Source organism: Pelobates fuscus, chromosome 7 (assembly GCF_036172605.1).
Source record: "Pelobates fuscus isolate aPelFus1 chromosome 7, aPelFus1.pri, whole genome shotgun sequence".
In the NCBI taxonomy this organism is placed as follows: Eukaryota; Metazoa; Chordata; class Amphibia; order Anura; family Pelobatidae; genus Pelobates; species Pelobates fuscus.
In genome coordinates, this window is record NC_086323.1 from 129134220 (window position 1) to 129149444 (window position 15225).

The 15225-nt window shown below is 42.5% G+C and overlaps 1 protein-coding gene across 1 annotated transcript in view; it reads left to right on the forward strand.

Annotated features, from left to right (window-relative positions):
• The first annotated feature begins 2986 nt into the window (after nt 1–2986).
• LOC134568223 (uncharacterized) overlaps nt 2987–15225 on the forward strand; it is a 130872-nt gene continuing 118633 nt past the window's right edge. The window contains exon 1 of the mRNA XM_063426641.1: nt 2987–3054. Coding sequence (XP_063282711.1) covers nt 3007–3054 — 48 coding nt within the window. The 5' untranslated portion in view covers nt 2987–3006. The remainder of the gene's footprint in view (nt 3055–15225) is intronic.

The window sequence follows — 15225 nt, forward strand, 5'->3', positions numbered from 1 at the left end:
TGTGTGTTATATTCAGAGAGGCAACACTTCGATGGGCTCCCAACCCAGGCAGGTGTTTAGCAGCATGGGTGGGTGCTCGTGCTTTAGGATTGCTCAGGAAGGGTAGGGGTCCGTAGCACCGCGCCTGCCAGGCCTCTTTTGCTTCCTGCTTCTGTTCCTGGAAACCAGACCTCACCAGAACAACCTGCGTTGTTGCAGCTTTAGCCAGAAGTTTTCAAAGATTTGTCTAGCCGTTGCAGGACAGTGTCCGTGTGGCTGCCGCAAGACTCACTCTCAGATACTGCCGCCATCTTGAGTGTATAGGGGGCCACAAGGTTTTATCAAGAGGTGAGTGTGGCAATGATCGACCAGTGGGGACCGGGATATCAAATAAAAGCCCTGTTTTTCCTGAATAAAATTATATATAATAAATGTGGATGCACGCAATATGAAATATGTGAATTACGGTTGAACAGACATATAGAGCAAATTTCAGGTTTTGTTTACATTTTGTTTTGATTACAGCTCCGTCCTTAAGGGGTTAAGGAGTTTATAAGTAAACTGTTGTTTTCACTATTCTCTGGTAAGATCAGCAATGTTATTCTTACAGATGATCATTTGTTGGAACACTCTTCTTCCAAATGCTGGCTCTATTTCAAATACAACAGTGCAGTGAAACAAAGCAAAAGATTTATCGTGTAATTATAGCCCATTTCCTTTTTGACTGTAAAGCTATTTCAGCACAAACTATAGTTCCTGTTTATGTTGCAATACCCTGCTACATTTTAGATTGTAAGTACTTTTAAACATGACCCTCAATCTATATTCCAGTACGCCTGATAGTTTGTCATAGTTACATTTATCTTTCACTTACCTTGTGTACAGTACTGTAGAATATGTTGAAGATGCATAAGTGATATGCTAAAAAATATTTTTTTTCTGTGTTGCTTTATTGATAGATCTTTAATTTTGGTAATATATAGTAAGCATACAAAATATTTTTTTTTAGAAAGAAGAAAAATAACAGTATAATGGTTACAAAAAATACCTAGTAAAATACAAAAAGTTAGCAATTAATACGTAGTATCAGATGCTTCAACATGTGAGATTGGAGTGTCAAAACAGTTGCATATTGTATCAGATCAGTTAAAAAAAAAAAAGGAAAGTGGAAATGGAAGTCAGGGGGAATTGGACAGATAACACATGGACCATTCACTACACTCAGAAGTTTTGGGAATTCAAAGTGAAATTTAAATTTTAGGATAAATTTTAGGATAAATTAGCAGAGATGAAATTCACTTTAAATTTAGTTTGAATTCCTGATATTTCTGAGAAGTTCTGATAAGTTCTGAGCATAACCCTCTTAGCAAGATAAAGATTAAAAGGAATGGCAGAAAAAGAAAAATATGCTAGGGAAAAGTGGAAGATAGGGCAAAACGTTATCTTTTGTGAGAAATGTATTTCCTGCTATAAATTATACATCCTGTAAACCAATTTCAACATTCATCTTCTCTGGTGTTTCTGTAAGAAGGTTCTTGACGTGAGTTTTATATTCCAATACGATTTCTGACAGTTTTTCCATTGTATCTCCATTTCCAGGGTTTAATTCGTCAAAATCTTTGCTCACCATGTCTTCCACCATCTTCTTGATTTTTTCTTCTGCCTTTCTTCGAAGGACTATCTCCACTTCCTGCAGCAGGCGTCTTTCATGTTGCTTGCGCGACCAGTATGAGGTAAAGGTATTTTTGCAGCTGCCCCTCGATATGCAAAATGCAAAAATGAGGTACAGGTTGCATCCAATAAGACCAGCAATCTGCATTTGCAAAAAATAAACAGAAAAAAAGTCACAAAGAATAAACTTAGTAAATAGAGTAGAAGATGCATTGAAGAATGTACTACCAAGAGACAAACAAATAGAGCACTTTAAAATGTATCGTAGAACCCTTGGAATGCAGCAAATCTGATAGAAACCTTTACATATAATAGCATTTTAAATCACCATGAGAAAAAAGTATTTTTTTTTATAGATTATAGAGGGCAAGACCATAATGTTTAATAGAAAAATAGCAAATGGTTAATAAAATGTTGGCGGACGAAATGCGAAGGGTTGGGCCACTGTAGGAATTTTGTTTATTTATTTTGTTGATTTGTTTTTATATACAATAAATTGTCCTGATAACATAAGAAGTAGCACTCCTTATCCCTCACGGCAAAACCCGTGGATGTTCACTGGGGATTACACCTGTTGGATATGATATGGTTATATATCACTTCAAGTCTCTAAGTGTTACTTAGTTAAGCGCAAAGTTAAGTGTTTAACGGTCTGCACTTATTGTGTATTTTTATTCTCTCCTACATGCCCATTTTTGTGTTGTGGATGCCATACCATCTTTAATCATTTGATATGCCTACAATCCATATACCTTAGTGAGTGCAACCTTAAACACAAGTATATTGGTGTAATTAACTTTACTACTCTATGAGTTTCATTTTTCTTTTACTGTAGTTGCTATTTATATAATTCCCAACACAAAGGACTCTCAGATAAACAACTGCCATGTAATATACAGCTAATGTTAATATAAATGTCAGTATATTCTTGGCGCAATACCGGTTATTGTAATACTGGAACAGACAGAGTTAATATATATATAAACTTCATAAACCATGACCATTTTGGGTATAACTTTTTTTTTTTATATGAACCAACAAATAGCTTGTTGCCAAAGTGGAAAGAAATGAAGTATCATCAGTTTACCGCAAGTGCATGTTCAATTAACAAATAAAATAAATGCTCACACCCAATCCAAATCCAAACCTATACCCATATTAAAATTCAATATTTTAAAAGACAGCCAGTAAAATTCATGGGACATTTCAGGTGAGACTTAGATTGTTTTTAGTGACTGCTACATGAATATGTCAGTTTTCAACAATATTTTAACTTTTAAAGTAAATGACAATTAACTTTCTGAGTTGCTTTAATATTTTTTTTCTCCTGTTCAACAGCGATGATTGTTTACCCAAATGCTTATAAACTATCATTCCCATAGAACACGTAGTTTCCTATCTGAGGTAAGACTTTGCACTCCAATTTTACCGTCATGTTGTCCTTTCTCTGCATTTGCTGAAAGTTGTTCTTTTTTCAGGGATGGGAGAGGGGGCAGGGGGCAAACATTATCATGTTGAAGAGCCCAAAAAGTATAAACTTAAACTGTATATGGCTTAGTATTGTTTAATTTAAATCCTAATCCCTTGGCATAAAAAGCAGATAATTGTAAAGGAGGCCTACAGAAATTTCATCTGCGAGACTGAAAAAGTGAACACTATCTGTTCTCAACTGCATATTTTGCACTGCATTCTGGGTCAGTTAGGGAAACATTTTCCCAGTTTTTCAAGGCAGTTATTTTATTTTATTGTTAGAGAATTTGCATTAATATATGTAAATACAAGCCACTGTCACTATTTAAGTGCCATGTTTTCCCTGATTGTATTGCCGATTGATGTACTCGTTCCTTTCACTGATTGTCGAGCTGATGAAGCAGCTGAAATATTTGCCATCAAGGAGTAAAATTAGGTTCCAAATTAGGGGAATTTCTCCAGCTTCTAACAGTGCCCATAAAAATGTCTTATTGTATATTGTTTTTTTCTAATGAGATTTTATGAATATTTTCTTCTGAACATTAAACTCAAAATATAAAGCATTGTAGTTGGCAGAAACGAAAATGCACTGTTGTATACCGCTAAACTGGAGCAGTCATATATTGTATCCATAAATGCTTCAAGTGCAAAAAGTAATACAAATATAAGTAGCTTTCCCAAAATTGTATAATTAGACGACAAAGTCTTTGCATTTTTTGATCATACTCATTTTTGTTAGCAGGACAGGAGTAAGCAAGATAACTTCTTCGACTGTTAACAAACAAAGTACTTGCTTCAGGTTTCCTGGACGTAGGTTGTGTAACAAGCTTAGCCAAGAGCTTGCCCCTAGCTGTTTTGTAACAGCAATGTCTTAGAGGCTGGCAAAATAGAATCATGGGAATTGGAAAAACATTGGAGGGATGCTTGTTGATTAATCCTGTATAGTCAAACAGGGTCGACTTTAGGTGTCCTGTGCAAAAAAAAGTTCATAGGGCCCTTCCTATTCATATTAACTCAAACAGAAAGAGTATTAAAGGAACACTATAGCATTGGAAATACAAATGTGTATTTCTAAAGCTATAGTGCTCTGTTAGGCATTTAGTAGGCATGTGCATGGGGAAAATATTCAGCTCGGAACGGCTTTCCGAAATTCGGGACTTCATCAATTCGGAACTTTGGCAATTCGGCACTTTGACACTTCGGCACTTGACCACTTCGGCACTTGACCACTTCGGCACTTGACCACTTCGGCACTTGACCACTTCGGCACTTGACCACTTCGGCACTTGACCACTTCGGAACTTCGGCACTTCGGAACTTTGCCACTTCGGAACTTTGGCAAATTTGGCACTTCGGAACTTCGGCACTTCGGCAACTTCGGAACTTCGGCAACTTCGGAACTTCGGCACTTCGGCAACTTCGGAACTTCGGAACTCCGGCATTTCAGGACTTTTGTTGCAGCCGCTTGGTAGATAACTCCCTAATTCCCACGGTATTAGGCAGTTATCTACCAAAAGGCTGAAAGACCTAAATTGGTCTTTCAGCCAAATTTACTAATACTAAGTAAAAATTACATAGTATTAGTAAATTGTGCCCCTACTCGCAATACCGCGAGTAGGGGCATGTCTATTAAACAGTGAGCGGGTGGGGGCCCTAAATGGTGGGGGCCTGAGTGGCGGGTGGGGGCCCTAAATACAAATGGGGGGGACCTAATGTCCTCCCCCCTGCCCCCTCCCCTGAGCGGTGGGTGGGGGCCTAAACAAGAATAAGGGGGGGAACTATTGTCCTCCCCCCTGGCCCCCACCCCTGAGCGACAGGTGGGGGCCCTAAATACAAATGGGGGGCCTAATGTCCTCCCCCTGGCCCCCTCCCCTGAGCAGTGGGTGGGGCCTAAACAAGAATAAGGGGGGACCTATTGTCCTCCCCCTGGCCCCCACCCCTGAGCGGCAGGTGGGGGCCCTAAATACAAATGGGGGGGACCTAATGTCCTCCCCCCTAGCCCCCACCCCTGAGCGGTGGGTGGGGGCCTAAACAAGAATAAGGGGGGGACCTAATGTCCTCCCCCCTGGCCCCCACCCCTGAGTGGTGGGTGGGGGCCCGAAATGAAAATTTAACCCCCCTCCCCCAGGTGACATGGGGTCCCCAAAGCCCTAGTCACCCCCTCCCCCCAAAAATAAACTCCTACCTACCCCCTCACCCTAAAAATAATGAGGGGGGACCATTTAACTAAGTACCTGTAAAAATTAAAATAAACTTACCATTCGATGTTTTCTTTCTTCTAAAATCTTATTTTTTCAGCCCCAAAAAAGGGCAAATAAATATCCATCATAACCAACGCAATTAAAAAAAACAAACAAAAAAAAAAAAACGAGCGCAAAAACATAATAATCCATCTTCACCTGGCGAGGCCTCCACGCAGATTTCAATTAGGCTTAGAGTACTCTGATTGGTGGATTACTCTGATTGGTGGATTGGTGGACACAGGCACACACACCATGACACAGACACACACACCATGACACAGACACACACACATACACTCACACTGACAGAATTACACATTTTACCTGTGGGTGACCGGCTGGGTGGGCTAGTGTCCGCAGGGGGAGGTCTTCTGGTGGCCGCTGGCTGGGGGAGGTCTGCTGGCCGCTGGCTGGGGAGGTCTGCTGGTGGCCGCTGGCTGGGGGAGGTCTGCTGGCGGCCGCAGGGGGAGCAGGCTGTTCTTTCTCTGCTCCCCCCCCCACGCGCGCTAGAAAGAGACCGGGGCCGCGATTTTTTTTCTCCACTTAATAAATTGTCTTAACAAGTCCTCTGGAGTGCTCACTTCACTGCTTTTGTAGGTATATATATAGGTATATATATATATATATTGATATATACGTATATATTTATGTATATAGATATATATATATTATTTCGTTCTACGTGTATTTTGATATAAATATATATTAATATCAGAGTACAGTTAGAACGAAATAACACACATCTATATATTTTTTAATAATTTATTTTTAATTATTTTTTTAATTCTATTTTTTTTACGTATTTACATATTTTTTTATATTATATATAAATATATATATAACAATAATTATATATTTAATCAGTATCAGTCTACGTGTAATTTGATATTAGTGTATATATATATATATATATATATATATATATATTAATAGTAAAATACACCTAGACAGTGTATGTGTGTGTATGTATATGTGTGTATATATATATATATATATATATATATATATTTTTTTTTTTACACTTATTTTGCTTTAATTTATTTTATTTTATTTCAAGCCAGCAGGGGGACTAACTGTGATTACAGGCAGTCCCCCTGCTGGCAATGCCTCAGCCAGCTAACCCGGCCATGTGATTGTGAGGTCCTCGCAAGGACCTCACTCTCACATGGCCGGGAAGCCCCCCAGGAGGAAGGACCGGAGGGCGTACAATTACGCCCGGCGGCGTTTAGAGCCGCTTAAAATAGGACGTAATTGTACGCCCTCCAGTCTTAAAGGGTTAAACTTGACTAGTTAAATGTCAGTAGCAGGTTCTATACACCAAAACTGCTTCATTAAGCTAAAGTTTTAACTTAACAATCTACTAGATCTAATGAGCTCTAAAAAACAGTGAACCAAAAAAACAGTGAACCAAGTGCTGAAGTGCAATACTAGAGATGCTGCTAGCATCACCACAAGTAGACACCAATGCCAAGAAAAATGTACGGTATATAAAAAAATTAATTAGATAACAAATGCCTGGCAAAATCCCCTATATATAGAGGCACACCAATATGCTGATATCGCAAAAAATATATAGTTGTGTGATGTAAATTACAGTAAATGCCAATATAGGAAATACTACACTCTTTCAATAATATACACACATCCAACCTTACAATATATAGTTGATATAAACTATAAACAAATCTCTAAGATCATCTGTGAGACCAAGGGTAGTAAGTAGTGAATGGTACCAGGCGAAATATCCAGCCACTACTGTCATAGAGTCCATAAGTTACTGAAAAAAATGTCAGATGTCCAAACATGGAGGTCAAAAAAAGAAAAAGAAACAGTGATCAACATGTGGCTCCAAACCCTGTGGTGACCCGCAACACATGGTATAGACTGCACTGGCGATGCCGGAGGAGGGCAGGCTACAGATACATCAGGCACACTGAAGACAGGCTGGAGAGCTCCCAGAAAGACAGCAGCACAACAAGAAATACCTGCCTGAACTACAATCAAGGTACTTATCTTTTAGTTCTTTCACCACTGGGCTTGATGATTAGCACTAAGCTCGGGGACTTAGACATTCTGGGCGTCCTTTAGCCTATGCCCTCTAAGGGCAAGTCTGAGTATGCAGCTCCCTACTCTTTGTCATGCTGCAGTAGCCTTCTTTTCCATACTCCTTCATGATTAATATCAGAACTCTCCCACCTATTATACAGAGCCCCACTGGTTGGAATTTCTCATTAGACAATAGTTCATTGGTAAGTTCTGTTACTCTATACCCGTGTTGTCTGCTCATGCAAAGTTTATACAGCCTGAAAATATTATTGTAGCTTACCTAACTAAGCCTACCTGTTTTATAAAATGTGCAACTCTCTTGTCATATCCTATAATGGTCATGCACCCTCTTATGTTTTAACCTATGGGTATGTCTTTATAAGCTTATTTGTCAATCTCTGCACAACAAAAACAAAGATAAAATGAAAAAAATAAAACATAAAAAAAAAAAAAAGACAACCGCAAAATCTGTATATTAATTCATGTAAAGTCTATAGCCAGTCTCAGTTGGATCTCACCCATCCTGCTGTGGGATACTGAATCAGGTTTGTGAGGCTCCTTGCATTCACTTGATGGATGTTGGGTGTGTAAATTGCGATTTCTCCGATGTAGTCTTCCCAGGTCCAGCTTTCAGAGGTGTAGAGGTATTATTTTTCAAAAGATTTTTTTAAGGGCCTTACCGCTTCCCATCTGTAACAAATGCCCTGTTCATTTGCCTGGCCATTGGATTTATAACATTGTTAACAGTTGAACGCACAGTACTACCTCAAACATACGAATTTGGAAACATTCAGCCATGTTAATTTGTTCGTATAACCAAACAAACTGTTGAACAAGAGACCACCCAGACCAATTGACTCATTGACTCTGTGCCAAACTGCAATTTCAACATTCTAAGTGGTTCACTGGGTGGCCGTTGATTCGTACGCACGAACATGTGGCGGCCATCTTGTTTTGTCGAACACATCCAGCGGGAATTGGTCGTCGAGTGTCTGGAACTGTTTTCGGGCATTCAAACTCCCGAACACCACTTCCAGGACCACTTAGATTTGTGCAAATTCATCCGAAGGAGGCTGCGTTTGGTAAAAGCATTATACGAACGAGACGGCACACGACCATCAAACTCACGAACACTGATGTCAATGATTGTTTGGTAGTTTTAAACATACGAAAAAGGACCGTCCGCACAAGCTGAATGCATGGAACTATTTTGGGCAGGAGCCTTGTGTACGGCTGGGCAGAAATGGGACTTCCATCTATCTCCCGAACCCCTGAACCGATTCACATGATTTTTTAATATGTTGGTCCCCTATTTATGCCCTATCAAAATATATAAGTTTTATGGGAATTGTATATGCGGTTATAATATTTCTGAAAATGTGTAAAAAGTTCATTTTTTTGCTTGGAGATAATTGAGTTGATACAGTAATTAATTCAACTATCTCCCAAGCAGAGGGGAGGAATTTACTGTAATGAATGGGAGTGTTTAACTTTGTGACTGTACACTATTGGCTGTTGAATGTATTTTTGGTGCCCCACAAGGTCCACATGAGTGTTAACCTTGTGGGAAAAGTTGCATAAAAGGCCAGCCTGGCACATTAAACTCTCAGATCTGCTTAACCCTCAATACGTAGCCTCATCTCGTATTTGTAGGGAAACTGCATTCAGCTAATCACTAGTTCTTGTAAGAGCTCTGCTATTCTCTCTCTCTACTGGTTCGGCTGATGGAACATCTGGAGCATACAGCAGCACAGCCTCTCGCAAGGGAAAAGGGCGTCTCCAACGGCAGACAGCCCTCTGACACACAGGGTGGCCGTTGCACCATCCCCTTATCGTTTTTTCAGGAAAGTAAATTTGTCCATATTAGGTTTTATCTGGTCAGGGAGGCCTGGCAGTATATGGTTGTCTGCATTACAGAATTTCAAAATGAATAGTGGATTAGGTGTGCCTGATTTCAGAAATTATTATTTGTGGCAGACCTTGCCACCTATTTTGTGTGTTTTCCCCTCATTTAGTGTGTTTTGCCCTTTTTCCGTTTGTGAGTGCTCCATACGCACAATATCTATTTGTCTCCTGAATAGTGATGTCGCGAACCCGAAATTTTCGGTTTGAGAACGGCGAACGGGAACTTCCATAAACGTTCGCGAACCGGCGAACCGGGCAGACCGCCATTGACTTCAATGGGCAGGCGAATTTTAAAACCCACAGGGACTGTTTCTGGCCACAAAAGTGATGGAAAAGTTGTTTCAAGGGGACTAACCTTGATTGTGGCATGCTGGAGGGGGATCCATGGCAAAACTCCCATGGAAAATTACACAGTTGATGTCTGAGTCTGGTTTTAATCCATAAAGGGCAGAAATCACCTAACATTCCTAAATCACAATGGATATGGATTGACACCTGACATATGACATATTGACACCTTGACATATGGATTGACACCTGTCCTCAGAGCCCCTGATGCACACGGACACAGAGCAGAATAGGGACTGTTCCCCTTACATATGGTCAATTGGCAGGTATGGATTGACACCGGTCCTCAAAGCCCCTGATACACACTGACACAGAGCAGAATAGGGACTGTTCCCCCTACATAGGGTCACTTGGCAGATGTGGATTGACACCTATCCTAAGGATCCCTGATACACACTGACACAGAGCAGAATGGGTAATATTCACTAAATGCCAAACATTGTTATACAGGGGAATATTCCGTAAATAAGGATAAGGTGGAGGACCTACTGTCCTCCCCCCGGCCCCCACCCCTGCGCGGTGGGTGGGGGGCATAAATCACAATGGGGGGGACCTACTGATAGGAGTGGTGTACTATTCTTATCAGTTTAATACCTTTCGCGTCTCCTATCAGTGGACGTGTACAGGGCCGGCCTTAGGGGTGTGCGAGCTGTGCGGCCGCACAGGGCGCCATGGAGCAGGGGGCGCCGTGCGGCCGCACAGCCGATTTAAAAAAAAAAAAAAAAAAAAAAATCTTTTTTTTTTTTTTTTAATTTGCAGCGGGGGCGGAGCTTACCGTGCGGCGGGGGCGGAGCTAAAAGCGCCGGAAAACTGCTGCAGGGGAAGCAGGAAGGAGTCCCTGCTTCCCCACCAGTCACCAGGAGCTGCACTGCCTCCACAATTAACTCCACAGGTAACTGTGTGATTGTCATTTGAGTGTGACTCTCTGCCTATGTGTATGACTGTCTGCCTCTGTGTGTGTGTGTGTGTGTGTGTGTGTGTGTTACTGTCTGTGTGTGTGTGTATGACTGTCTACCTCTGTGTGTCTGTGTGTATGACTGTCTGCCTCTGTGTGTGTGTCTGTGTGTATGACTGTCTGCCTCTGTGTGTATGACTATCTGCCTGTGTGTGTCTGTGTGTGTGTGTGTGTGTGTGTATGTATGACTGTCTGCGTGTGTGTGTGTATAACTGTCTGCCTCTGTGCAGGGCCGGCCTTAGGCATTTTGACGCCCTGTGCGAAAAACCTTCACAGCGCCCCCCCCCCCCCCCGTCATCCATGTATGCTGTAATGTTTGTGTTGTCTGTGTATGTGATAGTAGGTGTGATGACTGTGTGTGATATGTATGCTATGTGTGATATTTGTAATGGGTGTATTAACAGTGTGTGATATGCGTGTATTGGTTGTATGTGACACACACACACACACACACACAGAGTCAGACGGCCATACACACACACAGGAAGACATCCACACACACACACACACAGGCAGACAGTCATACACACACACACAGACACACACAGGCAGACAGTCATACACACACACACAGACACACAAAGGCAGACAGTCTCACACACACACACACACACACACAGACACACACAGGCAGACAGTCAGTCATACACACAGACACAGACAGTAATACACACAGACACACACAGAGGCAGACAGTAATACACACAGACAAACACGCAGACAGTCATACACACAGACACACACAGGCAGACAGCCATACACACAGACACACAGAGGCAGACAGCCATACACACAGAGGCAGTCATACACACAATCACACACACAGAGGTAGACAGTCATACACACAGAGGCAGACAGTCATACACACAGAGGCAGACAGTCATACACACAGACACACACACAGAGGCAGACAGTAATACACACAGACACACAGTGGCAGACAGTCATACACACACACACACACACACACAGGCAGACAGTCTCACACACACAGACACACACAGGCAGACAGTCAGTCATACACACAGACACAGACAGTAATACACACAGACATACACAGAGGCAGACAGTAATACACACAGACACACACAGAGGCAGACAGTCATACACACAGACACACTAAGAGGCAGACAGTCATACACACACACACACAGACACACACAGAGGCAGACAGTCATACACACACACACAGACACACACACACAGGCAGACAGTCATACACAGACACACACACACAGGCTGACAGTCATACACAGACACACACACACAGGCAGACAGTCATACACAGACACACACACACAGGCAGACAGTCATACACACAGACACACACAGGCAGACAGTCATACACACACAGACAGTAATACACACAGGCAGAGAGTCATACACACAGACACACAGAGGCAGACAGTCATACACACACACACACAGACAGTAATACAGACAGGCAGAGAGTCACACTCACCTGACAATCCCACAGTTACCTGTGGAGTTCATTGTGGAGGCAGTGCAGCTCCTGGTGACTGTTTGGTGGGGAAGCAGGGACTCCTTCCTGCTTCCCCTGCAGCAGTTTTCCGGCGCTTTTAGCTCCGCCCCCGCCGCACGGTAAGCTCCGCCCCCGCTGCAAATTTAAAAAAAAAAAAAAAAATTTTTTTTTTTTTTTTCAATCCACGGCGCCCCCTGCTCCATGGCGCCCTGTGCGGCCGCACAGCTCGCACACCCCTAAGGCCGGCCCTGCCTCTGTGTGTATTACTGTCTGCCTCTGTGTGTTTGTCTGTGTGTATTACTGTCTGCCTCTGTGTGTGTGACTATCTGCCTGTGTGTTTGTCTGCGTGTGTGTGTGTGTATGACTGTCTGCGTGTGTGTGTATATGACTGTCTGCCACTGTGTGTCTGTGTGTATTACTGTCTGCCACTGTGTGTCTGTGTGTATTACTGTATGCCTCTGTGTGTTTGTCTGTGTGTATTACTGTCTGCCTCTGTGTGTGTGACTGTGTATGACTGCCTCTGTGTGTATGACTGCCTCTGTGTGTATGACTGTCTGCCTCTGTGTGTATGACTGTCTGCCTCTGTGTGTATGACTGTCTGCCTGTGTGTGTCTGTGTGTGTCTGTGTGTATGACTGTCTGCGTGTGTGTGTGTGTGTGTATGACTGTCTGCCTGTGTGTGTGTGTATGACTGTCTGCTTGTGCGTGTGTGGATGTCTTCCTGTGTGTGTATGGCCGTCTGACTCTGTGTGTGTGTGTGTGTGTCACATACAACCAATACACGCATATCACACACTGTTAATATACCCATTACAAATATCACACATAGCATACATATCACACACAGTCATCACACGTACTATTACATACACAGACAACACAAACATAACAGCATACATGGATGACGGGGGGGGCGCTGTGAAGATTTTTCGCACAGGGCGTCTAAATGCCTAAGGCCGGCCCTGGACGTGTATATGGCAGCGATTTTAGGAACCGCACACCTGGGACCCGAGCAAGGTCACCTCGTTCAACAGGCTACAACATTTGTCCCTGGAAAACTAGCCTGGACATCATGTACAACTTCTATGGATATGGCAGCGATTTTTGTAACAGGGAGATGGAAGATGCTTGGTCGGTCCTCTTACTTCAAATTTGGGGCACTGCGCAGGCAATCTAATGTGCCACCAGATAGGAGTGGTGTGTTTAGTATTACTCTTATCAGTTTAATACCTTTCGCGTCTCCTATCAGTGGACGTGTATATGGCAGCGATTTTAGGAACCGCACACCTGGGAGGTATGGCATAAGGATTTGAGTACAGTCTGATCAGAAGAACAATGGAACCAAGCCTTCATAGCCCATAAAGGTAGATCCAGATGTGCATCCCACCTAGAGCTAATGCACAAGATACAATATAGGTGGTACTTGGTACCGACTAGACTAGCGACCATATATCCCAACACCTCGAGACTTTGCTGGAGATGTTTAATAGAGTAGGGCACAATGCTCCACATTGTCATGCCTTAATTATGATATCCTCTTACTTCCTGGTTCCACGGAGCTTAGCCACACCTCTTTATGACACGGTCTCCCTATTTAATCTGACCGCACCAGCTGATCGACGCTGGATTATTGAACTACGTTCCGTACTCACGAACCGGCTGCAACATCGTTGTGAAAGCCCTCTGTTACCGGACCGGACTGGAAGACTTCAAGTTCCCTTCACCTTTCCTCATCCACGACTAAAGCTGAACTCTCTCCATTCAGGATAAACCGCCTCTGAGGAGATCTCGGGAACCAGTGTTCTATGTGCCGGAAGCTAAGTAAAACCTCTGTGATAAGCGTTGCATCTCAAAGCTGTTATTTCCTGTCTCCAAAGTCCTTCGTTAAAACAAACACGTTACAGCTAACTTCAACTCATACTTTGTCTCAGTTAGCTGCATCTGTCTTGCTTCAGTTAAAGTCTATGGAACAGCTATTGTAACTTCTTTCACCTAATTCATTAATACTACTAAAGGACTCTTTCTGATTCAGTGTCTGCTAATTGCTATCGTTTACTACTTAAAGCTACAGTGCCTATAATTGTGGACTTCAGTTATCGTTTACTACTTAAAGCTACAGTGCCTATAATTGTGGACTTCAGTTATCGTTTACTACTTAAAGCTACAGTGCCTATAATTGTGGACTTCAGTTATCGTTTATTACTTAAAGCTACAGTACCTGTAAATTGGAATTAAAGTCAATACCTTTTACTTTTTATAATAAATATTCAAACTATAAGAAATCTGCAGTTGTGTTCCTTCATAACAAATGTTTAGACGTGACACACATCTGGTGGGCCTGCTCGGCCATCAGAGGATACTGGAAGGCAGTTGAGGGGGTGATACAAGGGGCACTGGTCACGAGAACCAACCTGAGACCAGAAAATGCCCTACTCTTCATCTCGATTGACCCATTCCCAAAAGCACATGCCGACCTAACATATCATATTTTGATTGCTGCCAACTTATTAATAGCCAGAGGGTGGAAACAACAACAGCCACCGGAGAGATCTAGCCTTTTACAACAGATCTCCCTAAACCTAGCATATGAAACAAAAACCTGCCAGCAACTACACCCCACACACCACATAGTGGAAGCCAGGAACATATGGGAGGCGTATCTGAGGAAGGAGGAGGAGGGGGTCATGTTAGAACAATAACATATCACATAAAAATATATATACACGAAGGATGAATAGTACCACTCCTAAGACCTAACGGCTCTGACGCAGAGCCAAGCTGAGGTTAAACAATCTACAGGGCATAACGGAACAAACACCCACATTGTACATAGTTAAGTAGTTAGATAAGGGAATAGACCCGGTGACCGCACACAGCGTGCTAACTAAGAAGGAGACAAAGGGAGATGAGGGGCTTCCGACGTCTATTTCCCCCGTTCTTCTTCCCCTACCGTAGCCTGTCCCCAGGTTTCCCCCTTCCCATACCCCGGACCAAACCCAGGTTTACGAGAGAAAGACAACCCTGACATGGTACTAGACAGAAGGCACAAGGGCAGCGGAAAAACTCCCACGAGAATGAATAACCAGTTTGCTCTTGAATGTATAAGATGTGAATAGGATCGATGTA